The sequence below is a fragment of the Lolium perenne genome, chromosome 7 (genome assembly GCF_019359855.2).
Source record: "Lolium perenne isolate Kyuss_39 chromosome 7, Kyuss_2.0, whole genome shotgun sequence".
Taxonomy (NCBI): Eukaryota; Viridiplantae; Streptophyta; class Magnoliopsida; order Poales; family Poaceae; genus Lolium; species Lolium perenne.
This window is the reverse complement of record NC_067250.2, coordinates 320,906,567-320,933,688: the sequence shown is the minus strand read 5'-3', so window position 1 is coordinate 320,933,688 and position 27,122 is coordinate 320,906,567. Positions and strand designations below refer to the sequence as shown.

The 27,122-nt window shown below is 44.1% G+C and overlaps 1 protein-coding gene across 1 annotated transcript; it reads right to left on the bottom strand.

Annotated features, from left to right (window-relative positions):
• Nucleotides 1-23,313: 23,313 nt before the first annotated feature.
• On the bottom strand, nucleotides 23,314-26,365 carry LOC127316679 (uncharacterized). The gene is made up of 10 exons (XM_051347127.2): nucleotides 26,164-26,365; nucleotides 25,943-26,017; nucleotides 25,727-25,804; nucleotides 25,577-25,650; nucleotides 25,385-25,487; nucleotides 25,207-25,257; nucleotides 24,697-24,850; nucleotides 24,338-24,482; nucleotides 24,140-24,245; nucleotides 23,314-24,053 (listed from the first exon to the last, which is right to left on the bottom strand). The coding sequence occupies exons 1-10, from the start codon at nucleotides 26,285-26,287 to the stop codon at nucleotides 23,908-23,910; spliced, it is 1,056 nt and encodes a 351-aa protein (XP_051203087.1). The 5' UTR covers nucleotides 26,288-26,365; the 3' UTR covers nucleotides 23,314-23,907.
• Between the last annotated feature and the right edge of the window lie 757 nt (nucleotides 26,366-27,122).

Genomic DNA, 27,122 nt, shown 5'->3' with positions numbered 1-27,122 from the left:
CGGTGGAATGTCGTCTAATTAGCTTGCAAGCATATGAATAAGTTCATAAGAGACTACATACCACGGTACGAGTAAAGAGTACTTCTCAAGAGACGAGGTTGAACAAGGTATAGAGAGATACCGATGATCAAACCTCGGACAAGTAAAATATCGCGTGACAAAGGGAATTGGTATCGTATGTGAATGGTTCATTCGATCACTAAGTCATCGTTGAATATGTGGGAGCCATTATGGATCTCCAGATCCCGCTATTGGTTATTGGTCGGAGTGAGTACTCAACCATGTCTGCATAGTTCGCGAACCGTAGGGTGACACACTTAAAGTTGGATGTTGAAATGGTAGAACTTGAATATGGAATGGAGTTCGAATATTTGTTCGGAGTCCCGGATGAGATCCCGGACATCATCAGGAGTTCTGGAATGGTCCAGAGAATAAGATTCATATATAGGATGTCATTTTATGTGTTTGAAAATGATCCGGTGCATTTATGGAAGGTTCTAGAAGGTTCTAGAAAAGTCCAGAAGAAATCACTTTGGAAGGCGGAGTCCCGAAGGGACTCCACCACCCATGGCCGGCCAACCCTAGAGGGGTGGAGTCCCAAGTGGACTCCACCATAGGGGCCGGCCACCCTCCCACATGGAAGGGTGGGAATCCCACTTGGGTGGGAGTCCCACCTTGAGTAGGTTTCCCTACAACATGGAAGGTTTTGGGTTCGGGTCTTATTCGAAGACTTGTAGTCCAACACTTGGGGTTCCACCTATATAATGAGGGGCATAGGGGAGGGGGCCGGCCACACCAAAGCCACCACCTTGGCCGCACCCCTTGGAGGCCAGCCACCCCCTCTCCCCAAACCCTAGCCGCCCCACTCCTCCTTCTTCCCCGCACGCTTAGCGAAGCTCCGCCGGGATTCTCCACCACCACCAACACCACGCCGTCGTGCTGTCGGATTCAAGAGGAGCTACTACTTCCGCTGCCCGCTGGAACGGGGAGGTGGACGTCGTCTTCATCAACAACCGAACGTGTGACCGAGTACGGAGGTGCTGCCCGTTCGTGGCGCCGTGATCAAGATCTTCTACGCGCTTTTGCAAGCGGCAAGTGAACGTCTACCGCAGCAACAAGAGCCTCATCTTGTAGGCTTTGGAATCTCTTCAAGGGTGAGACTCGATAATCCCCTCATTGCTACCGTCTTCTAGATTGCATCTTGGCTTGGATTGCGTGTTCGCGGTAGGAAAATTTTTGTTTTCTATGCAACGTTATCCTACAATCCCATCTCGGGGGATTCAGGAGATCGCCTCCGGCACCCTGCCGGAGAGGGGAATCATCTCCCGGAGGGCTCTTCATCGCCATGATCGCCTCCGGATCGATGTGTGAGTAGTTCACCCCTGGACTATGGGTCCATAGCAGTAGCTAGATGGTTGTCTTCTTCTCATTGTGCTATCATGTTAGATCTTGTGAGCTGCCTATCATGATCAAGATCATCTATTTGTAATGCTACATGTTGTGTTTGTTGGGATCCGATGAATATTGAATACTATGTCAAGTTGATTATCAATCTATCATATATGTTGTTTATGTTCTTCATGCTCTCCGTTGCTAGTAGAGGCTCTGGCCAAGTTGATACTTGTAACTCCAAGAGGGAGTATTTATGCTCGATAGTGGGTTCATGCCTCCATTGAATCTGGGACAGTGACAGAAAGTTCTAAGGTTGTGGATGTGCTGTTGCTACTAGGGATAAAACATCGATGCTTTGTCTAAGGATATTTGTGTTGATTACATTACGCACCATACTTAATGCAATTGTCTGTTGTTTACAACTTAACACCGGAAGGGGTTCGGATGATAACCTGAAAGTGGACTATTTAGGCATAGATGCATGCTGGATAGCGGTCTATGTACTTTGTCGTAATGCCCTGATTAAATCTCATAGTACTCATCATGATATATGTATGTGCATTGTTATGCCTTCTTTATTTGTCAATTGCCCAACTGTAATTCGTTCACCCAACATGCTATTTATCTTATGGGAGAGACACCACTAGTGAACTGTGGACCCCGGTGCATTCTTTACATCTGAAATACAATCTACTGCAATTGTTCTTTACTGTTCTTCGCAAACAAATATCATCTTCCACACTATACATCTAATCCTTTGTTACAGCAAGCCGGTGAGATTGGCAACCTCACTGTTACGTTGGGGCAAAGTACTTTGATTGTGTTGTGCAGGTTCCACGCTGGCGCCGGAATCCCTGGTGTTGCGCTGCACTACACTTCGCCGCCATCAACCTTCAACGTGCTTCTTTGCTCCTACTGGTTCGATAAACCTTGGTTTCTTTCTGAGGGAAAACTTGCTACTGTACGCATCACACCTTCCTCTTGAGGTTCCCAACGGACGTGTGTTAATTGCACGCATCAAGCACTTTTTCTGGCGCCGTTGCCGGGGAACTGAAGAAAAGCTACAACACGGAAATTGCCAACTCCCACGGCAACAGCACTTTTTCTGGCGCCGTTGCCGGGGAGATCAAGACACGCTGCAAGGGGAGTCTTCCACTTCCAATCTCTTTACTTTGTTTTTGTCTTGCTTTACTTTATTTTATTTACTACTTTGTTTGCTGCACTAAAACAAAACACAAAAAAATTAGTTGCTAGCTTTACTTTATTTACTGTCTTGTTCTCTATATTAAAAACACAAAAAAATTAGTTACTTGCATTTACCTTATTTACCTTTTGTTTATTTCATCATGTTTCCTCCTAAGTACACTCTAAAAGACATACCGGTAGGACGAGGTTCTATAATTGGAAGAGATAATATAGAAGATTTTTTCACTCATGTTAGTACATCTGAAGATTTCGAAGATAGACACTTGGTAGAACTTGCTCCCACTTATAAAATTGATGCTGCTTCTTTAGTACACATGTTGGAAACTAAATTTGTTAATCTCAATCCTATAATTCAGCATATGTTTCTTACACTCTCTGACATGGAGGAAGGAGAAAAGAAAGATTTTGTCTTAGAAACCCTTCTTAAAGAATTTGGTGGTGTAGCAAGAGAGGCTAGAAAAGTCTTTATTAAATATAAGATGCTTGGCTCTTACACCAACTTTGCTAGTACCCTTGAAAAGATGGACATTGATAGAATAAAGTACACTAATAATGTTAATGATGGAGGGGAGATTAAGACATCAATACCTTGCAAGCTCCTAGGAATGCATGAAGATCTAGAAAATAACTATGGTTGGCTTGTTCCTGAAAATTTGTTTGATGAGAATAGAAAGCCTAAGAATAATGAAAAAGGAGCCTCTGAAACTTACATAGATAAGATACAATGCATAGTTGAGAAAACTCCAAATCCCACTGTCGATGCTTCATCTCTTGATAATACTTGATTCACACTTTCTGCGCCTAGCTGAAAGGCGTTAAAGAAAAGCGCTTATGGGAGACAACCCATCATTTTACTTCTGCACTTTTGTTTTATATTTGAGTCTTGGAAGTTGTTACTACTGTAGCAACCTCTCCTTATCTTTATTTTATTACATTGTTGTGCCAAGTAAAGTCTTTGATAGTAAGTCAATACTAGATTTGGATTACTGCACAGAAACAGATTTCTTGCTGTCACGAATTTGGGCAGGGTTCTCTGTAGGTAACTCATAAAAATCTGCCAATTTACGTGCGTGATCCTCAGATATGGGGTACGCAACTTTCATTCAATTTGAGCATTTTCATCTGAGCAAGTTAAGTGCCCATGGAAAATTCGTCTTTACGGAATGTTCTGTTTTGACAGATTCTGCCTTTTATTTCGCATTGTCTGTTTTGCTATGTTTGATGGATTTCTTTGTTCCATTAACTTTCAGTAGCTTTGTGAAATGTCCAGAAGTGTTAAGAATGATTATGTCACCTCTGAATATATGAATTATGCACTAACCCTCTAATGAGTTTGTTTTGAGTTTGGTGTGGAGGAAGTTTTCAAGGGTCAAGAGAGGAGGATGATACAATATGATCAAGAAGAGTGAAAAGTCTAAGCTTGGGGATGCCCCCGTGGTTCATCCCTGCATATTTTAAGAAGACTCAAGCATCTAAGCTTGGGGATGCCCAAGGCATCCCCTTCTTCATCGACAACTTATCAGGTCACCTCTAGTGAAACTATATTTTTATTCAGTCACATCTTATGCGCTTTACTTGGAGCGTCTGTTTGTTTTTGTTTTTGTTTTTGTTTGAATAAAATCAGATCCTAGCATTATTTGTGTGGGAGAGAGACACTCTCCGCTGTTGCATATGAACACATGTGTTCTTAGCTTTATTCTTAATGTTCATTGCGAAGGATGAACTACTTCGTTCATTGATATATGGTTGGAAACGGAAGATGCCGCATGTGGTAAATGGTATAATGTATTGAATAATTTGATACTTGACATTTTTTGTGCTCATATAGATCATTTTTAAGCTCTTGCATCATATACTTTGCACCTATTAATGAAGAACTACATAGAGCTTGTTAAAATTTGGTTTGCATGATTGGTCTCTAGAGTCTAGATATTTTCTGGTTAAGGTGTTTGAACAACAAGGAAACGATGTAAAGTCTTATAATGCTTACAATATGTTCATATGTGAGTCTTGCTGTACCATTTATACTTGAGTTTGCTTCAAACAACCTTGCTAGCCTAGCCTTGTATTGAGAAGGATTCTTCTCGTGCATCCAAATCCTTGAGCCAAAAACTATGCCATTTATGTCCACCATACCTACCTACCACATGGTATTTCTCTACCATTCCAAAGTACATTACTTGAGTGCTACCTTTAAACTTCTATTCTTTGCCTTTACAATACATAGTTCATGGGAAAATAGCCTTAAAAACTATTGTGGTGAAGAATATGTACTTATGTATCTTATTTCTTAATAAGTTGCTTGTTGAGCGGTAACCATGTTTCTGGGGACGCCATCAACTTTTACCTTTGTTGAATATCATGTGAGTTGCTATGCATGTTCGTCTTGTCTGAAGTAAGGGTGATTTTCATGATCAAATGGTTTGAGTATGCATATTGTTAGAGAAGAACATTGGGCCGCTAACTAAAGCCATGAATCATGGTGGAAGTTTCAGTTTGGACACAAATCCTCAATCTCTTATGAGAATATTATATGTTGTTAAATGCTTATGCATTAAAGAGGAGTCCATTATATGTTGTCTATGTTGTCCTGGTATGGATACCTAAGTTGAGAATAATCTAAAGCGAGAAATCCAATGCGAACTTTCTCCTTAGACCTCTGTACAGGCGGCATAGAGGTACCCCTTTGTGACACTTGGTTGAAACATATGCTATGCAATGATAATCCATGTTAATCCAAGCTAATTAGGACAAGGTGCGAGCACTATTGGTATACTATGCATGAGGCTTGCAACTTATAGGATATCTTATACATAACACATATGATTTATTACTACCGTTGACAAAATTGTTTCTTGTTTTCAAAATGAAAAGCTCTAGCACAAAAATAGTAATCCATGCTTCCCTCTGCGAAGGGCCATTCTTCTACTTTATTGTTGAGTCAGTTTACCTACTTCTTTCTATCTCAGAAGCAAACACTTGTTTAAATTGTGTGCATTGATTCTTACATGTTTACCTATTGCACTTGTTATATTACTTTGTGTTGACAATTATCCATGAGATATATATGTTGAAGTTGAAAGCAACTGCTAAAACTTATATCTTCCTTTGTGTTGTTTCAAAGCTTTCTACTAAGAATTTATTGCTTTATGAGTAACTCTTATGCAAGTCTTATTGATGCTTGTCTTGAAAGTATTATTCATGAAAAGTCTTTGCTATATGATTCAGTTGTTTACTCATTGTCTTCATCATTGCTTCGAATCGCTGCATTCATCTCATATGCTTTACAATAGTATTGATCAAGATTATGATAGCATGTCACTTCAGAAATTATCCTTGTTATCGTTTACCTACTCGAGGGCGAGTAGGAACTAAGCTTGGGGATGCTTGATACGTCTCAAACGTATCTATAATTTCTTATGTTCCATTCTACTTTTATGATGATACTCACATGTTTTATACACATTATATGTCATTATTATGCATTTTCCGGCACTGACCTATTGACGAGATGCTGAAGAGCCAGTTGCTGTTTTCTGCTATTTTTTGTTTCAGAAATCCTAGTAAGGAAATATTCTCGGAATTGGACGAAATCAACGCCCAGGGGCTTATTTTTCCACGAAGCTTCCAGAAGACCGAGGGAGAAACGAAGTGGAGCCACGGGGCGCCGCCACACTAGGGCGGCGCGGCCTAGAGGGGGCCCGCGCGGCCCTAGCATGTGGGGCCCCCGTGACTCCTCCGACTCCGCCCTTCCGCCTACTTAAAGCCTTCGTCGCGAAACCCTCTGTACTGAGAGCCACGATACGGAAAACCTTCCAGAGACGCCGCCGCCACCAATCCCATCTCGGGGGATTCAGAAGATCGCCTCCGGCACCCTGCCGGAGAGGGGAATCATCTCCCGGAGGGCTCTTCATCGCCATGATCGCCTCCGGATCGATGTGTGAGTAGTTCACCCCTGGACTATGGGTCCATAGCAGTAGCTAGATGGTTGTCTTCTCCTCATTGTGCTATCATGTTAGATCTTGTGAGCTTCCTATCATGATCAAGATCATCTATTTGTAATGCTACATGTTGTGTTTGTTGGGATCCGATGAATATTGAATACTATGTCAAGTTGATTATCAATCTATCATATATGTTGTTTATGTTCTTGCATGCTCTCCGTTGCTAGTAGAGGCTCTGGCCAAGTTGATACTTGTAACTCCAAGAGGGAGTATTTATGCTCGATAGTGGGTTCATGCCTCCATTGAATGCTGGGACGATGACGAGAAAGTTCTAAGGTTGTGGATGTGCTGTTGCTACTAGGGATAAAACATCGATGCTTTGTCTAAGGATATTTGTGTTGATTACATTACGCACCATACTTAATGCAATTGTCTGTTGTTTACAACTTAATACCGGAAGGGGTTCGGATGATAACCTGAAAGTGGACTATTTAGGCATAGATGCATGCTGGATAGCGGTCTATGTACTTTGTCGTAATGCCCTGTTTAAATCTCATAGTACTCATCATGATATATGTATGTGCATTGTTATGCCTTCTTTATTTGTCAATTGCCCAACTGTAATTCGTTCACCCAACATGCTATTTATCTTATGGGAGAGACACCACTAGTGAACTGTGGACCCCGGTCCATTCTTTACATCTGAAATACAATCTACTGCAATTGTTTTTTACTGTTCTTCGCAACACTACAAGGAAAAGGCCTATTGCCGGCGCACCTATTTGGGCTACTACCGGCGCACCAGAGCCCGCCGGTGCGAACGGGCCGGTGATAAAGGCTTATTGCCAGCGCACCATCTAGTTCGCCAGCGGTAACTCGATTTATCACCGGCGCACCAGCCTAGTGCGCCGGCACTATGTTTTCCAGGATTCAAAAAAAAGCAGATCTAGATCTAGATCTAGATCTAGATCTAGGTCAGTCGTGTTCTAGGTCGTCGGTCAAGTTCTAGGTCGTGCCTTGGAGATGTACCGCTGCTACGGTGGTCATCTGCTTAGAAACAGGAGGTGGTTGCCGGTGTGGTCGTCAGTGATTGTGGGGGTGAGAGGAGGTGATGCTTGAGGAGGTGCTCGCCGGCGAGATGCTTGAGGAGGTGCTCGCCGGTGAGTAGCTTGAGGAGGTGCTCCGATGAGATAGCTTGAGGAGGTGGTCGCCGGTGAGTAGCTTGAGGAGGTGCTCCGGTGAGTAGCTTGAGGAGGTGCTCGCTGGAGGGAGGGATTAGAGGGGTAAGAAGGTAGAAGAGGGGGAAAAGTGGAGGAGAAGAGAAGGTGGCCGGAGGGAGGAAGAGAGGAGGAGGAGAAGTGAAAAAGAAGAGGGGAGGAAATGGAAGAGAGAGAAGGTGCGTCGGGCGGGTTTAGCATATATAGCCCCTGTTACTGCCGGCGCACCTATATGGCGGTGCGTCGGGGGTATTTTTTTAATTTTTTTCATCAAAATCTAAAACCTGAAAAAAGTCCTGTTTCTGTTTTCCAATTGACGAATCCATTTTTTGTCCAAATGGCCGTAGGCCGTTGAATTCGAATAGGAAATTTCGCGTAGATCGATTTGGATATAAAAAAGTTTTTCATCGGAGGTCGTATGCAACCAGAAATCCCGTTTTACCGAAAGATGATGCCATTTTGCATAATACATCGAAATTCATATTTTTTATTTTTCACTAAAACTAGATCACATATTACATGGGCATTTCTAAGGATTTTATTTTTTGAATTTTTTATCATTTTCTTTTATTTTTTTCAAAACTGAAAAGGCGGTCCACGGGGGGGTGTAGAGGGAAAATTATGGCTGCCCTTACCGCCGGCGCACCATTATGCTGCAGCGCCGGCAATAAGAAACTTACCACCGGCGCGCCTACATGGTGGTGCGCCGGCAGTAAGGGGCTCGATTTTTTCGGTCTGGTCTGGTCCTCTTTGAAATTTATCGCCGGCGCATCTTTTTTGCTTGTGCGCCGGCAGTAAGCCTCCATCGCCGGCGCGGCGACATATTGGTGCGCCGGCACTATTTGCCACCGGCGCATGGGTTTGCTGGTGCGCCGGTAGGCCTATTTCCATCTATAGGCCTTTTCCTAGTAGTGCAAACAAACATCATCTTCCACACTATACATCTAATCCTTTGTTACAGCAAGCCGGTGAGATTGACAACCTCACTGTTACGTTGGGGCAAAGTACTTTGATTGTGTTGTGCAGGTTCCACGTTGGCGCCAGAATCCCTGGTGTTGCGCCGCACTACACTTCGCCGCCATCAACCTTCAACGTGCTTCTTGGCTCCTACTGGTTCGATAAACCTTGGTTTCTTTCTGAGGGAAAACTTGCTACTGTACGCATCACACCTTCCTCTTGGGGTTCCCAACGGACGTGTGTTAATTGCACGCATCACGCCTCCTGAGAAGCCTAAGGCTGGCCCCAAGCCTGATACTGTGTGCTATTACTGCAGGGAAAAGGGACACTGGAAGCGTAATTGCCCCAAATATTTGGCTGATCTGAAGAGCGGCCTCATCAAGAAGAAAGGTATATTTGATATACATGTTATAGATGTCTATCTTACTGGTTCTCGTAGTAGTGCCTGGGTATTTGATACTGGTTCGGTTGCTCACATTTGTAACTCGAAACAGGAACTGCGGAATAAACGAAGCCTGACGAGGGACGAAGTGACGATGCGCGTTGGAAATGGATCCAAGATCGATGTGATCGTCGTCGGCACGCTCCCTCTACATCTACCTTCGGGATTAGTTTTAAACCGTAATAATTGTTATTTAGTGCCTGCGCTGAGCATGAACATTATATCTGGATCTTGTTTAATGCAAGACGGTTATTCGTTTAAATCAGAGAATAATGGTTGTTCTATTATATGAATAATATCTTTTATGGTCATGCGCCTGAGACAAATGGTTTATTCTTGTTAAATCTCGATAGTAGTGATACACATGTTCATATCATAGATGCTAAGCGAATTAAATTGAATGATAATTCTACTTATAAGTGGCACTGCCGTCTTGGTCATATTGGAGTGAAGCGCATGAAGAAACTCCATTCCGATGGACTTCTTGAGTCACTTGACATATGCGAAGCATGTCTAATGGGAAAAATGACTAGGACTCCATTTTCTGGTACAATGGAGCGAGCTACAGACTTGCTGGAAATCATTCATACCAATGTGTGCGGACCAATGAGTGTGGCATCGCGCGGTGGTTATCGTTATGTTCTAACCTTCACGGATGATCTGAGTAGATATGGGTATATCAACTTTATGAAACATAAGTTCGAAACTTTCGAGAAGTTTAAGGAATTCCAAAGTGAAGTAGAAAATCAATGTAACAAGAAGATTAAGTTTCTGCGTTCTGATCGCGGAGGCGAATATCTGAGTTATGAGTTTGGCATGCATTTAAAGAAATGTGGAATACTTTCACAGTTGACACCACCGGGAACACCACAGCGCAATGGTGTGTCCGAACGTCGTAATCGAACTCTCTTGGATATGGTTCGATCTATGATATCTCTTACTGATTTGTCGTTATCGTTTTGGGGTTATTAGAGACAACTGCATTCACTTTAAATAGGGCACCATCTAAATCCGTTGAAACGACACTGTATGAATTATGGTTCGGGAAACCTAAGCTGTGGTTCCTTAATTTTGGGGTTGCGAAGCTTATGTAAAAAAGTTGGGTTAATTATTGGTTTGCCACTACACCCCACGCAACACTCAGTTTTGCCACTAGAGCAGAATGGTGCTCAGTTTTGCCACTAGTCTGTGTGCAACGACTCGTTCCGTGAGTCTGCCGTTTCATTCAGGTCAACGTCCTTGACTTGGCTGTTTCAGGTGGGACCAGGCGGAGACGCATTTGAAAAGAGGACCGGCTGTTTCAGGTGGGACCAGGCGGAGACGCATTTGAAAAGAGGACCGTTGCTGGCCGTTTCACGTGGGACCCACAAGGCAACCGTTGGAGCTCAACCCCATTTAAAATCCCTGATCGCGTGGCGGAGCTCGCAGCGGTGAGAAGAAATCGACGGGGTTGGAGACGGCACCTCGCAGAGGTGCGGCGCGGGCGACGGAGAGGGCCTTGTTGACGAGGAGCGCCGCCGACGGCGGGAGCTGCGGAGGGCGCAGCCGTCTGCCAGAAGCACCTCACGGTTCAGATCCCGCGCCACCTCTATCCATGTCTTCTTCTAGCTCCCGTGCCACCTCTCGGTTCGAGCTTCCGGTGCGCATGGAGATGCCGATCCTCCTCTGTCCGCGGTGCCGGGCGCCCGTTGATCGGAGGATTTCGCGCACACCGAAGAACACCAATCGTCCGTTCTACGTGTGCAGCAGCGAGAAAGGGGTAAGAATAGTGGAAATTTCAGTATTTTGTGCATAGTTTGTGCTCAATGTGGTTGATCTCTTTCGTGTGCTTGGAGATAAAATGCTTCTTCGTTTGGGTCGATGTTTTGCTCCAGACGCTGATGAATCAGCTGCTAAATGAGCACGAAGAATGGTTGCCCATCTTGCCACAGACGACACGGGTCGCCGCGATAGCTAGTGCAGAAGAGACGCAGGGCGGAGCACGCATTGACAGAGAGGTAGCTTTTGAGCTAAGGTGGATGAACTAGAAGATTAGAGAGCTCGAAGATCAATCAAAAATTTGGAATTACATTTGTGCATTTGTAGGTGGTATTGTCATCGCACTAGGTTTAATGTTGACATTGTATGGAAAGGCATGAATTTGTGATGAATTTGTAAGCTTCAAATTGTATGAACTTGTAAGCTTGAATTTGCAAGCTTGAAATAAATAAATCTGATCAAAATTCGATAGTGGCAAAGATTTGGCTTTGGGCAGATGAGAAGGGTGTTTAAAAAAACGGTGAAAAATGAACAAACAAAAAAGGGTGAGGCTAGGACTCGAACCCAAGACCGCTTTGTTTGGTAGCGTGAAGGATTGCTCTGGTAACCAGTGGGGTGGATGGACAGATATTGAAAAGCAAAAGGAAGAAATCTAGCTATAGTTAGTTCTAGTTCGTGACTTGGTTTATGGTGTAAGGACGCATATGTTTGTTCTTTGTGTTTATGCACGCAGCTTAACCAAAAAAAGGGCGCGTCTTTGTTATTTCAAGCATTACGTGTTTGTGGTTTAGGTTGGAAAAATAATCAAACAAAAAAAGGTGCATCTTTCTATTTTTGCGAGGGAAAAAGGGTGCATTTATCTGATTTCAAGCATTGCGTGTTTGTGATTTTTTGTTTGATACTTATATGGGTACCCTACTTATATTACATCAAAGTTCATACTTGGATCCATGTTTGTGATTTCATAATTCATACACCCTTGATATATTACATCGAAATCATAGAAAACTAAGATATATGAGATGCAAATATTGGTAGCCAGATCATCACGCAAAATAACTTAGATAAATTCGATACATAAGATGCTTAGTTCCACCATTACACGGAAATAACTTAGATAGATAGATGGGTACCCTAGATAGATAGATAGATGGGTACCCTAGATAGATAAGTTCAGTGACACACGACTTGACACGACTCGACATGGAACCACATAGAAAATGAAAACGTAAAGCTAAAAAAACATGACGAGCTTGACGAGAACACATCTTGGCCGCACCACCTGCCGCAGCACCTGCGCCGCACCACCGTCTTCACCAGCGTCTTCACTTGTAGTACGGGAGGCAGTGCATAGGTTTCCCGGAGAAGAAGATGGCGTCGCAATCGGTGAAGACGTTGTAGGTGGTGAAGAAGATTGACTCGCAGACGCACCATAAGACCTCACCGAGGAGGGCGTACGCGTCAAATCGGTTGGCGAAGGTGACCGTGAGAAGCTTGAGGGCGACGCCTTCACGAGACTCATTGACGTAGTACATGACGGGCGAGCCCGGTGGGAGGTGGGAGAAGCCCTCGTCGAGGAACTCTCGAGTGAGCTCGATCTCGGTCCTCCACCTCGACTTTGCCCACACACGGAGCGTGTTGTCGACGAGGACATCCGCCGGATAGAGTAGCTCCGGCCTGGTGCGTGGACGGCGGAAGGTCGGTCCCGTGTACTGCATCTTCGGAGAGGCAGAGAGGCTCGCTTGAGTGCGTGGTGCTTTGGAGATGGAGAGGAAGAGAGGCTCGCTCGGTTGGTGTGTGGGAGAGGAAGAGGCCCCTTATAAAGAGGTTGGCTCATAATTCGGGTTCCTAATGATGAATTAACGCGTGTCTAGCCGTCTTCCAAAAATAATTATTGGTTTTGACGCGATCGACGATGGGACGGCCTGAGACGATGGCAAAACTGATGCGGCTGCATCGCTGCGAGAGCTGAGACGATGGCAACGCTGAGACGCTGCGTTGATGCATTAAAAGCCGTCGGCGAGTGCGTGGAAAGGGTTGTTGGCGTGGCGCCTGCATGGCGCATGCATGGCGCATGCATCGCAGGCAAGGATGGCAATTTTACCCATGGGTACGGGTACCCGCGGGTACCGTACCCGCATGGTCTGGGTATGGATACACTTTTATGCCCATGGGTAGTACCCTTACCCTACCCGTTAAGTCATGGGTAGGGCACGGGTATAGCTTTGTACCTGCGGGTATACCCATACCCTGCCCGTTTATTGTCAATTTCTTATGTTACACGTCTATTTTTGTTTACTTATGAGTACTATATGAGAATGGGATTTTTATATTTTTAAATTGTTATGTACTCAACTACCTGTTATCGAGTTGAGATGATTCATTTTTTAATGGAATTTATTATCGATAAATGTACAATTGCGATAAACTTATGTATAATTTAGCCTACCCACTGGGTACCCAATGGGTACGGGTACCCATCGGGTATGGGTATGGGTAAAGTTTTATACCCATGGGCACGGGTATGGGTAGAAGTTTGTACCCATCGACTATACGGGTATGGGTATGGTATTGCTCTACCCTGCCCATACCCTGCCCATTGCCATCCTTAATCGTAGGCCTAGACACGCGGGATGGCCCAACGGACCAACGGAGATTTCAGTGTTATTATAGCCCACCGCACAAAAGAGAAAGGAACCAATCATGTTGAAGAACGAGGGTGTCCACGCATCGGCCCCGAAACGTTCTAGAAGGCTAGATCGGACGGCTGGCGTTACCGCAGTGAACTGTCCACAATGCAAAACAGAGCAACCCACGGATCGGTCCGGTTTCCTTCTAGAAGAACAGGGTTAGCTGGTCAAAGTTAGGCTTTGACTAAATTTGAAATGAGCATAAAAAATTCAAAAAAAATCAAAAAAATGGAAAACCTTCTCACATAGACTTCTTATGTCATATACTACCCATTCTAGTTGATAAACATGGTCTACATGCTGTTCAACAAAAAAACCATGTGTCTAATGTGATATCTCGAACACTGGGGTACAAGTTCGAGGGTGAAGACAAGAGGTTTAGGGTTTGGAACATGAAAAGTTTCAAAAACCTCACCAAAGCTTCATTTTGGAGTGAATAACAAGGATACATGCTTAGTTTTACAATTCCATGTTTCAAACTTGCTAAAATGATGGTCAAAGTTGGCTTTGACTAAATTTGAAATGAGCATAAAAAATTCAAAAAAAATCAAAAAAAATGGAAAACCTTCTCACATAGACTTCTTATGTCATATACTACCCATTCTAGTTGATAAACATGGTCTACATGCTGTTCAACAAAAAAACCATGTGTCTAATGTGATATCTCAAACACTGGGGTACAAGTTCGAGGGTGAAGACAAGAGGTTTAGGGTTTGGAACATGAAAAGTTTCAAAAACCTCACCAAAGCTTCATTTTGGAGTGAATAACAAGGATCCATGCTTAGTTTTACAATTCCATGTTTCAAACTTGCTAAAATGATGGTCAAAGTTAGGTTTGACTAAATTTGAAATGAGCATAAAAAATTCAAAAAAAATCAAAAAAATGGAAAACCTTCTCACATAGACTTCTTATGTCATATACTACCCATTCTAGTTGATAAACATGGTCTACATGCTGTTCAACAAAAAAACCATGTGTCTAATGTGATATCTCAAACACTGGGGTACAAGTTCGAGGGTGAAGACAAGAGGTTTAGGGTTTGGAACATGAAAAGTTTCAAAAACCTCACCAAAGCTTCATTTTGGAGTGAATAACAAGGATCCATGCTTAGTTTTACAATTCCATGTTTCAAACTTGCTAAAATGATGGTCAAAGTTAGGTTTGACTAAATTTGAAATGAGCATAAAAAATTCAAAAAAAATCAAAAAAATGGAAAAACCTTCTCACATACTCTTCTTACATGGAATAGATGTGTAGTGAACTTATTTGGCCAATTTAGACAAGATCAAAAAAAACTTGCTTAGAAATGAGGCCATTTACCCTACCTTTGGAGCTCTTTTTAGCACATTTTGACATGAGTTCCTCAAAACATGTAATCTCATCACTCCAACATCATTCAAACATAGTTCAAACATGTACTCTAATCATTCCAACAGCATTCAAACACAAATACAACATTATTCATGAACTTTAGTTGGTTCCCACTCAATCATCTACAAAGCGTTGCGGCTTCTTCTTGGTCCTTGCGCTTCTTGCCACTACTTTGCTCCTTGTGATCCTTGTGCTCATTGCTTCTTTTCTTCTCCTCTTGGTTGTCGGCACCTTAACTACCTCAGAGCTCACTACCACAACTTTGTTCGAACCTACAACAGAGCTGTACAAAACAAAGGGCGGTAAGATTGTGTCAAGTGATAAATGTACACTAGTATTGGAAAGATTTACATACCAAGTAGAACTCACAACCACAGAAGGTTGGACACCAACATTTGGAGCCTCAATTGGATCATCAATTGGATCATCATTTCCATTATCAATTGGATCATCATTTTGATAATTTTGTGGCTCATCAATCGGATCATCAATTGGATCATCAATTTGATCATTTTGTGGCTCATCAATTGGATCATCAATTTGATCATTTTGTGGCTCATCAATTGGATCATCAATTTGATCATTTTGTGGCTCATCAATTGGATCATCAATTGGATCATCAATTGGATCATCAATTGGAGCCTCCACTGCATCCTCATTTTGATCATCATTTTGCTCATCATTTGAAACATCAAAACACTCTCCGAACGCTGGATCTACTGCGTTATCACAGTACTTAGCGAAATGACCAGACCCACCACACCTTGTGCACTTACGTCTCCTCGGTCCAAGTCCAGCTCCTTCGCTGCGAGGTCTTATTCTACTTTTCCTCGATCTACATGCTGCTCTCTTCAGTACTGGAGGGAAAAGCTTAAAACCAGGGTCCACTGGATCCCATTGTTGTTTTCCCTCCAAAGCAGGTAAGGCATGTGCATATGTGGCTTTGAACTTTGCAATAGAGTAGTAATCATGCACATACTGTTGTTTGTTACCTGCTTGACCTGACAGAGTAGTGATGAAAAACAAGGCATGAATGCATGGCAACCCAGTTATCTGCCATTGCCTACAACTGCAAGTTCTAGCTTCTAAATCCACTGGATATCTCCATTCCCTCTTCTCTTTATCCAAAAATGATACCTCTGCCGTCGTAGCTGAGCAACGAGTCATGTCCATTTCCAAGCCTCTTGTTTTCTGCTTCAATTCATTCATCACGGAAGGGATTATAATGTGTCCCATGAATTTTGCCTCGGCTATTCCTGCTCGAACAAGAAATTTCTGCACGTATTCTACCCTTATCTTGTCAAGCAAATCCACCAAATAAAGACCCTTTAGTTTTCGGATCGTTGAGTTGAAAGACTCTGCAAGATTATTATGCACATAGTCAACTTTGCTCACTTCACTGAATTGGCTTCTGGCCCATAACTTGGAGTGGTGTGTTTCCAAGTATTCCTTCACTTTGTCATTTTTGTATAACTGCCTCATGTGATAGTTGTGCTTCTTCACACTGCAAGTCAAAGATGCTGGCCATAAATTGTCGGCATACACCTTTCCTTTGAATTTCTTCCCAAAATTTGCAGCAAGGTGACGCATGCATTCCTATGCTCTACTCCAGGGAACACATTGTCCACGGCTACTTCTAAACCCTTGCAAGCATCTGTATGAATTACCAACCCATTGGGATGTGCAATAGCCCGGCGCAGATTCTGCAAAAACCAAGTCCAGCTCTCCTCAGACTCTGCCTCTATCACGCCATAAGCAACTGGAAATACAAAATTGTGTCCATCAACTCCACAAGCTGCTACTAACTGTCCTTTAAACCTCCCTGTGAGAAAAGTAGCATCAATAGCCAAATAGGGCCTGCAGCCTTCCAAAAAAACCCCGGCGACAAGCCTCAAAGCAGACAAAAACCCTTCTAAAGCACTCTTTGGTCATTGTCATTCCCCTCAACGTGTACTCCACGGTGTGGTGATCAATATCTACAATACTACCTGGGCTGGTCTTCTCCACTTCACCCTTAAATGAATACAACAGTTTAAAACTTTCCTGCCAATTACCATAAATAGAATCCATAGCATGTTGTTTTCCATTGAAAACCCTCATGTATGGTACCTCTATCTTGAACTTTTCTTTGAGCTTCTTCTGCAACTCCTTTGTACCCACTTGATGGTCTTCTGTCACCTACCGTTTTACTTCTTCAGCCACCCATCTTGACTTGGCTCTACTGATTGTTTCCTTCCTCAGGGTTGATTCCAGGCATGTGTGCCTAAAAGGGTTCACTTTGACTTGAACATTCGTGTTATTTCGCATTTTAGACGCGTGCATCCTCCATGGACAATCTTCAGTCGGACAGTGCACTTTGTAACGTACTCTATCGCTCTTGTCAACTTCAAATGTACGCTCTGCCCTGATGCAGTATGTCACAAGTGCATTTCTACACTCACTCATGGATGCAAAGATGGTACCTTCTTCCATCTGAGAGTTTGCAGGATCCCATTCAATAGCTGGAAGGTCTTCATCCTCAACCTCCTCATCATCAATCACAAAAGCCTCATTGTCACACTCATCTCGGTTTTCAGCCCGACATGGCCGTCGTAAATTCTGCACAACATCAGAATATAGCCTCTCTTCATCATCGATGTATTCAGGCTCCACTTCTCTTGGGACCCTATTGCCGGTGCCCATGTTTGACGAGCCACCACGTCGCCGTGCACTAACTGAAGCTCCCCTAACTGAACTGTTCTACCTAGAGCTGCCATTATGACGACATGAATCTGTCCGAGAAGTTCCAACTGCCGGCACAACCACATCATTTTGCAGCCTCACATGAAATTGCTCTTTCTCCTTATGCTTAGCAAACATGGTAGCGAGCTCTTCATCATTACTAACTTTCACCCAATCAATTCCCCCATCGTAGTATTTGAATTCCACTTCATCATGCATACCCCAAGGATATGGGCCGCAAATTACCTCGCCAAATTGTCTAAAACTCCAATTACAATCCATTGGCAACCAATAATCAAACCCTCCTTGGAATTTCTTTTGATCCTTTGCATCCACAATGAATCGCTCCCTTCTAATGTTCACCAAGAAAGCAAACCGCAATTCCATCCTAATCAACCAAAAACAGAGAGGCAATGAGCACACCAAAAGAAAAATCAAACGCAATGAGCACTCCATGTCAAATCGACTATTGCACTACACAAGAAAGCTCAATAGGAACAAGGCTTACCCCTCGGGAACCCAGTCGTGGACGCGGTGGGTCTCCGGCCCCACGCCTGCCTCGCCAAGGTCGTCGCCGCCACTAGCCATTCCGTCGAGCAGGTGGAGGGCGCAATGGCGGAACGAGCGACTACGTCGCAAGGGGGTGGGGGCAGAGCAGGTGCTCCTGGAGGCGGTGGAGAAGGTGTCCACGCGGGACGGCCGCGCGGCGGCGCAGGTGGTGGCGTCGCAGGTCGTGGCGGCGCAGGTGGTGCTGGCAGGGGCGCGGATGGTGGTGGGTGCAGCAGATCGGTGTGTTACTGTGTGGCGGGAGCAGGGGTAGTTCGGTCTTCACCTATTTGTCATTGCGCGGTCCTACCTATAAGATCTGGCCCCACTGTCAGTAACGGCAAGAGACGGAAACGTTTGAAGCCTGGCCGTTTGGCCTCGACAGAGCAGCTGCGCCAGAAGCGGTGGCAAAACTGAGCACCATTCTGCTCTAGTGGCAAAACTGAGTCATGCGCGGGCTGTAGTGGCAAACCAATAATGAACCCAAAAAAGTTACAACCTGACAAGCTAGAACCCAAAGCGGAGAAATGCGTCTTCATAGGATACCCTAAAGAAACAATTAGGTACACTTTCTATCACAGATCCGAAGGCAAAATCTTTGTTGCCAAGAACGGATCCTTTCTTGAGAAGGAGTTTCTCACTAAAGAAGTGACTGGAAGGAAAGTAGAACTCGACGAGGTTATTGAACCTTCTCTCACAGATCAGAGTAGCGCAGTACCGGAAGATGTTCATGTGCAGCCTGCACCGGTAGAAGAGGAAGCAAATGATGATGATCATGAAACTTCGAACGAGATAGCTATTGAACCTCGCAGATCGACAAGGGAGCGTACCACTCCTGATTGGTATGATCCCTGTCTAAATTTCATGATTGTGGACAACAATGATGAAGACCCTGCGACGTATGAAGAAGCAATGATGAGCCCAGATTCCAACAAATGGCAAGAAGCCATGAAATCCGAAATGGGATCCATGTATGATAACCAAGTATGGACTTTGGTAGACTTACCTGATAGCCGCAAGGCTGTCGAGAATAAATGGATCTTCAAAAGAAAAACAGATGCTGATGGTAACATTATTGTTTATAAAGCTCGACTTATTGCAAAGGGTTTCCGACAAATTCAAGGAATTGACTACGATGAGACTTTCCCAACTGTAGCGAAGCTAAAGTCTGAGAGGATTTTGTTAGCAATAGCTGCATTTTTCGATTATGAGATTTGGCAGATGGATGTCAAAACAGCGTTCCTTAATGGTGATATTGAGGAAGAGTTGTATATGGTACAACCCAAAGGTTTTGTCGATCCTAAAAATGCTGACAAGGTATGTAAACTTCAGCGTTCCATTTATGGACTGAAGCAAGCATCCCAGAGTTGGAACCGACGCTTTGATAAGGTGATCAAAGACTTCGGGTTTATACAGACTCATGGTGAGGCCTGTATTTACAAGAAAGTGAGTGGGAGCTCTGTAGCATTCCTGATATTATATGTAGATGACATATTATTGATTGGGAATGATACAGAACTATTGAGCAGTATTAAAGGTTATTTGAATAAGTGTTTTTCAATGAAAGACCTTGGTGAAGCAGCGTACATTTTAGGCATCAAGATTTATAGAGATAGATCAAGACGCCTAATAGGGCTTTCACAAAGTACATACCTGGACAAGATTCTAAAGAAGTTTAGAATGGATGAAAGCAAGAAAGGGTTCTTGCCTATGTTGCCAGGTAAGGTCTTGAGTAAAACTCAAGGTCCGGCTATGGCAGAAGAAAGAGAGAGGATGAACAAGATCCCCTATGCCTCGGCAATAGGCTCTATCATGTATGCCATGCTGTGTACTAGACCAGATATTGCACATGTTGTTAGTTTGACCAGTAGATATCAAAGTGATCTAGGAATGGAACACTGGACAGCGGTCAAGAATATCCTGAAGTACTTGAAAAGAACTAAGGATATGTTTCTTTGTTATGGAGGTGATCAAGAGCTCGTTGTAACCAGTTACATCGATGCAAGTTGGAACACTGATCCTGATGACTCTAAGTCTCAATATGGGTATGTGTTTATATTGAATGGTGCTGCAGTAAGCTAAAGCAGATCCAAGCAGTGCACGGTGGTGAAATCTTCAACTGAATCTGAATACACAGCGGCTTCGGAGGCTTCATCGGAAGCGGTATGGATGAAGAGGTTCATTATTGAGCTTGGTGTGGTTCCTAGTGCATTGGACCCATTAGTCATCTATTGTGACAACATGGGTGCCATCGCCAATGCACAAGAACCAAGGTCACACAAGAAGCTGAAGCATATCAAGCTGCGTTTCATTCGATTCGCGAGTACATCGAAGATGTTGAAGTAAAGATTTGCAAAGTACACACTGATCTGAATGTGGCAGATCCGTTGACTAAAGCTCTCCCTAGGGCAAAACATGACCAACACCAGAACGCCATGGGTGTTAGGTACATTACAATGTAATCTAGATTATTGACTCTAGTGCAAGTGGGAGACTGTTGGAGATATGCCCAAGAGGCAATAATAAAGTGGTTATTATAATATCTTTGTGTTTATGATAAATGTTTGCATACCATGCTATAATTGTATTAACCGAAACATTGATACATGTGTGTTATGTAAACAACAAGAAGTCCCTAGTAAGCCTCTTGTATAACTAGCTTGTTGATTAATAGATGATCATGGTTTCGTGATCATGAACATTGGATGATATTAATAACAAGGTTATGTCATTAGATGAATGATATAATGGACACACACCCATATAAGCCTAGCATACGATCAAGTCATTTAGTTCAACTTGCTATAAGCTTTCGATACATAGTTACCTAAGTCCTTCGACCATGAGATCATGTAAATCACTTACACCGGAAGGATGCTTTGATTACATCAAACGCATTGCGTAAATGGGTGGTTATAAAGATGGGATTAAGTATTCGGAAAGTGTGAGTTGAGGCATATGGATCAAGAGTGGGATTTGTCCATCCCGATGACGGATAGATATACTCTGGGCCCTCTCGGTGGAATGTCGTCTGATTAGCTTGCAAGCATGTGAATAGATCACAAGAGATGACATACCACGGTACGAGTAAAGAGTACTTGTCGGTGACGAGGTTGAACAAAGGTATGGTGATACCGAAGATCGAACCTCAGACAAGTAAAGTATCGCGTGACAAAGGGAATTAGTATCGTATGTAATTGGTTCAATCGATCACTAAGTTATCGTTGAATATGTGGGAGCCATTATGGATCTCCAGATCCCGCTAGTGGTTATTGGTCGGAGAAGAGTCTCAACCATGTCTGCATAGTTCACGAACCTTAGGGTGACACACTTAAGGTTTGATGTCGTTTTAAGTAGATATGGAACATGGAATGGAGTTCAATTGTTGATCGGAGTCTCGGATGGGATCCAGGACATCACGAGGAGTTCCGGAATGGTCCGGAGAATAAGATTCATATATAGGAAGTCACTTTCCAAGTTTAAAAATGATCCGGTGCATTTATGGAAGGCGCTAGAATGTTCTAGAACCTTCCAGAAGAAATCACTATGGAAGGCCACCACCCCTAACTTGACAACCAAGTAGGAGGGTGGAGTCCATGGTGGACTCCACCTCCTTGGCCGGCCAAGCAAGGGGGGAAGGGATAGTCCCTGTCCCTCTAGGTTTCGTCCATATGGCAGTTTTTGAATTGGGGTCTTATTCGAAGACTTTGGGCAAACCCTAGGGATTCCACCTATATAATGAGGGAGAGAGGGAGGGGGCCGGCCACCACTTGAGCCGCACCACCTAGGGCACCCAAGGCCGGCGCCCCAAGCAGCCCCTCTCCCCAAACCCTAGCCGCCCCCCCCTCCTCATAGAACTCCCATGGTGCTTAGGCGAAGCCCTGCCGGAGTTCTCCACCACCACCGCCACCACGCCGTCGTGCTGTCGGGATTCCGAGGAGGATCTACTACAACCTCTGCCCGCTGGAACGGGGAGGAGGACGTCTTCATCAACACCGAACGTGTGACCGAGTACGGAGGTGCTGCCCGACTGTGGCACCGTCAAGATCTTCTACGCGCTTTTGCAAGCGGCAAGTGATCGACTACATCCACCACGAGATCTAATCTCGTTAACGATTAGCGATCTTCAAGGGTATGTTGATCCTCACCTCGTTGCTACCATCTACTAGATTGGATCTTGGCTTGTTGTTCGTTCTTGCGGTAGGAAATTTTTTGTTTTCTATGCTACGAATCCCAACAGGTAGCAGGGGGCACCGATGGAGGCCGCCCCAACAGTCGTCGAAGTAGAGGCCATGGAGGCATCGGGTGTTGGGGTGGGAGGGTCTGTGGGCGATCTAGTGTTTTTGTTTGGTTTTTTGAGATCCTAGTCGTAGGCAAGGTCCTGGTCGTAGTTGTCCTGTAGGATCTAGGGTTGTAGGTGTGGAGCTAAAGTTGTCAGAATCGTGATTCTGAATCGGATCGGAACCTCTATGGTAGGATCGCAAACCGCAGGATTTTAACTTTTAGAATCGTAAAATCTTAGATTCTACTTAGCAGAATCGTTGAATCGTTTCACTCAATTTGGGTTGTAAAGTCGTAGAATCGTATAGTAGAATCATGACTCTGACAACTACTGTGAAGGGTTTTGGGGAAACCTAAATTGGGGAATTGTTCAAGGAGAGAGAGATCTTGAGCTTGGTGGTCTTGGTTGTTGGAATCGGGGGTGGAGCCTGGCGCCGATGGGGGCAGAGTGCCAGCGGTGGCGGCGGCTAGAACGAGGGAGGAAGAGGGAGGCTCGATACCATGTTAAAGTTGTATTGTTAGGTGGAACAGTCGTACTCTTTCGGGTAGCCGGGTTCGTGTTTATATTGGCAAGGAATAGCCACATTGCGTGGCATATACTGAGTTGGATACATACACGACGGTGTACTACAGCATACGTATACGTATCAAATATTACATCTCTAATTAATAGTGTGTACGCATCATTATTCAGGCCTCCACATCGTGGAGACTCGAGGTAGCCTGATGGAGCAATCGTTCCATGAACACATACACAATGATGATGAATGCAAGAAAAACACACACATGCAAACAAAGGGTTGTAACAGCTTTATAAACAATCATAATTAACGATCAAGATCATTAAGGATCAAGAAATTGAAGAATCACAACAACTACAGCCTACATGAGAGGAAAGGACATCTAGAGACAAGATCATCAAGTTGTTGATGTCGCTCATGGTGTAGTCGGAGACGCTGTATCTATCGAGGAAGTAGATGAACCAGCGATGAAGAACTTGAACATCAACGACCAGCCGCACCGAGACGCTTCCAACCTTATCGCCCACCTCTCGGTGTAGGATCTCGACGGACATGATTTCGGAGGCCTGCTCTCCCCGACGGCCGTGCACGCAGTTGCCAGGATTGCAACAATGTGACTGCCAGCCATGTTCATTACCCTCTGGTAGTACCATTGGTCCACTTATATGCTGCTAACTGTAAATTATCAGTTGCATGCACATCCCCCTTTTGGGTTTTGGAGTTCTGCGACAAATGTAAATAATGGGGACGAAATATTTGGTGTATGTGTTTCAGTTAACACTATCGATCAATCGATGCAAACCCAGCCTACACGCCCCACTTCGAAAATGAAAAAATTAAACCAACAATGCTACTGTCTTTTAATCTGGACAGCAATACATGAGCTTCCACATCTCCAGATCCTCGCCTCTGTCATACTCTCTGATGTACTGAGGAACCTTCTCAAGGTCTATGCGCTCCCCCACAAGACCTGGTTTGGACGCAGCATTATTCACGCCTCCACATCCTGGAGACATAGCATTAAACAGAGGTTACTCGAGATAGCCGGATGGAGCAATCTTTCAGTTACAGAATGCTTTGCAAGGATGTTACCATCTTGAACCGTAAAGAAGGTTCGAAAATGTTTGTAACCGTTGGCCACCACATCTAGGTCATCCAGGCTGAAGTTGTATCTCTTCTCCAGGGTCAAGTACAGCACCTGCATCATGCAAAGAAGAATCTGACTCTTTCTCTTAATTATCTGGATTTTCTTTGATTAGATAATGGTTTTCAGTAAATAGATGATGATACCTTCTTAACACCACGCGACATCAACTGCCTCACTGTGTTGAAGAACAAATCGGTGAGACCGTCACTGTAAATAACATCTGCAGCAAGTAGCAGGGTGGCTTTCTCAGCCTCCTCGATTTCATTTGCAGCCCATAAGTATATTGAACTGCATTGAAGAACATGTGACTTTAAGTCGGTGCCAAGGAACATTTACCAAAACTGAAATCTGTGCACGGAGATTATGCATGAACATGAAGTGGTGAAACAACACATGATCTTCATATTATAATTTTATTTGAATATATTGCATAGAAATAAATGTAAAGTGATGCACAGTAAAACAATAGAACAATCTGACTGAAATTAGCACAGAAGAAGACCTGGGGTCAGACGCATTACGTGTACCCACAGGCGGAGGCCACGACATTTTCCAGTCCAGTTCCCGTATATGGACTTTAGCTTCATCAAACTTTAGCGTGCTAGAGTTGAGATGGACATTAGCCAAGCAATTATCGAGGATATCAGTGCCTCTATCTGCTCATTCCAAGGTGAGTAAAATATGTAAGGACTAACAATAGCAACACGTTTAATGGACGACTTAATAGATAATGAGATACATGGTGAGATATCGTAATACAAATGCCATATATGTTAGACACATGCTCATAAAAAAATAAATGTTCAGACAGTGAAGAGCTATGCCAGAAAAAATAGCAATACAGACTGAAAATCAGATAATACAGTGAAATTTATTATGTATGCACTTAGCGAACTTTTGGTATTAGCAGTTCTACATTGTATTGGAACAGAATGATCAACCGTACCTGTTGGAATGACTGTAGAACATTCAATTCTACATTCAAATTGTACTTAAAAGGAGGACTAAGTACCTGTAAGGAAAACTTTACTAGCAACTCGAGCTTGCGCCAACCCTACCAAACCTGGCAAAGATATTGTTGGTGTTCAGAAAAAGCCGTGCAGTAACCTTGTACAGAATGATAACGAAAGGGGCAGATAAAGCAAGGCACTAGGATCCTGTGTCAACTAAATTTCATATGGGGCCATTACCTGTTCCAGCACCGATCTCCATGGCAGTAACACCATCAAATTCAGAAGACGTGAAGCTTTTATGCAGCACAAAGTCGGTTAGCAGCATCGCCGCCTTCCAAACCTGTTAACCAAGAACGTCAGCAACGAAGCACGGACAAAAAAAAGTATATCAAAATGCATTTAGAAAAATCAGCACTGAAGCTCTCCAACCTGAAGCCCGACGCTCTGGAGCGAAGAGGTGATACCGTGCTGCAGGGTGAGCACATGATCGTCGCTCCTCCTCCCTGCGTGCCATGGAATATCAAATTCACAACATATCGATTACGACAAGGCAACTGTGTACACAAATGCCTTCCTTACTATCTCGCTTTCTTCTTCTTTTCCGGTCGAGAACGAGATCCCCCTCGTCATCTACTGCGACAGCGTCCGGCAAATCACCTTACCAACAAAGCCAGGAAACCATTCACCACGAAGAGCAATACAACATCCACCCATCCGCCTTTACACACATACACCTATCACCGACCACCGTACAAGCTACGACCAGTGCAAAAACGAACTCGCTCATTCACTCACAAGAACTGCTCGTCGCCGCAGCCATCTCACACCCACCACTATGCTGCTCACCGTTGCTGCCTCCTACACAGTGTTCTGTAAACATCAAGTCACAGATCAGAACAATCCAAACAGACCATCTCCGCCCGAAATTGCGAGCAATGCACGGCGCAGGCATGGTGTATGACGAAATGCGCCTGAGAACCGACAAGGGCTTGCACGAGCTCAGCTTGCCGTTTTACCTAGCGGGAGGGAGGAGAAGGTGAAGCGGGAGAGGTAGAGTCCGGAGAAGCGGGGCGGGCAGCCCAGGTGCACCTCGCTCATCACCTGCTCCTCCTCCGCCTCCCCGCCGCCTCCGGCTTCCATCGCCGGTCTCTTCCTCTGGACTGGACACCGGAGGTGTGACGAATGGGGGCGGACTCAAGAGGCCGTGGTCTTAATGGGCCCTCGAACCTTTGGGCTTCCTGCCAGCGGCTTACGCCTTGGGCTCTTTTCTGATGAGATTCAAAGCAACACTTTGGCTTAGCTGCTGTCTGCTGGTACTGATGTGAGCTCCATAGTCCATAGTCTATAGATATAGTTGATGCTGACAGTCTGACACTTGTTTGGCTGGCCAGGAAGCACATCGTGCGCCCTATAAAGAGGGAAGATGCAGGTTCCAAGATCCAGCTCGGAAGAATGCTAATCAATCAGACTTTATGAAGAAGCTGGCCTGTAAAAAAATTTGAAACGGAAGCAAAAGATTTGCCTCTTTCAATTAATGACATGAGTAGGTGCTCAAGGTTACAAAAATGGATTACTCTTCCAACATTACATAGCTCAAACATTTTGGCCCCGCCGCGACCCAACGCTTCATCTCATTTTTCATACTTTCGAGTAAGATGGTCGAAGGGGTGGATTCATTTTTTTAAACTCTTGCATTTCTCTCGTTCCAAATCGTCCAACTAGTTAAACATGGTGAGGAAGGCCATTGCTTTTCGATTCAAAATCGCTTTGTTGTACATGGTGGGCCACGATTCATCGATTGACCGCTCGTTAGACCACTCATGGATGGTAATGGTAGATGTAGGCCAAGCCAATCCTTATTCATTCCTCAAAGTCTCTTGGTATATCCGTCAATGGACAAATAGGTGAGCCGATGATTCTTGTGTTTGCTTGCAAAGCGTGCAAAGACCGTAATTGTTCCAACCTCTCCTCTCAT

Coding starts and splice junctions, on each gene's coding strand:
- LOC127316679 (XM_051347127.2), bottom strand. CDS start 26,287: ATGGAAGCCGGAGGCGGCGGGGAGGCGGAGGAGGAGCAGGTGATGAGC. Junction 26,018..26,163: donor CTTCTCCTCCCTCCCGCTAG/GTAAAACGGCAA, acceptor TGATGTTTACAG/AACACTGTGTAGGAGGCAGC. Junction 25,651..25,726: donor AAGAAGAAGAAAGCGAGATA/GTAAGGAAGGCA, acceptor CATGGCACGCAG/GGAGGAGGAGCGACGATCAT.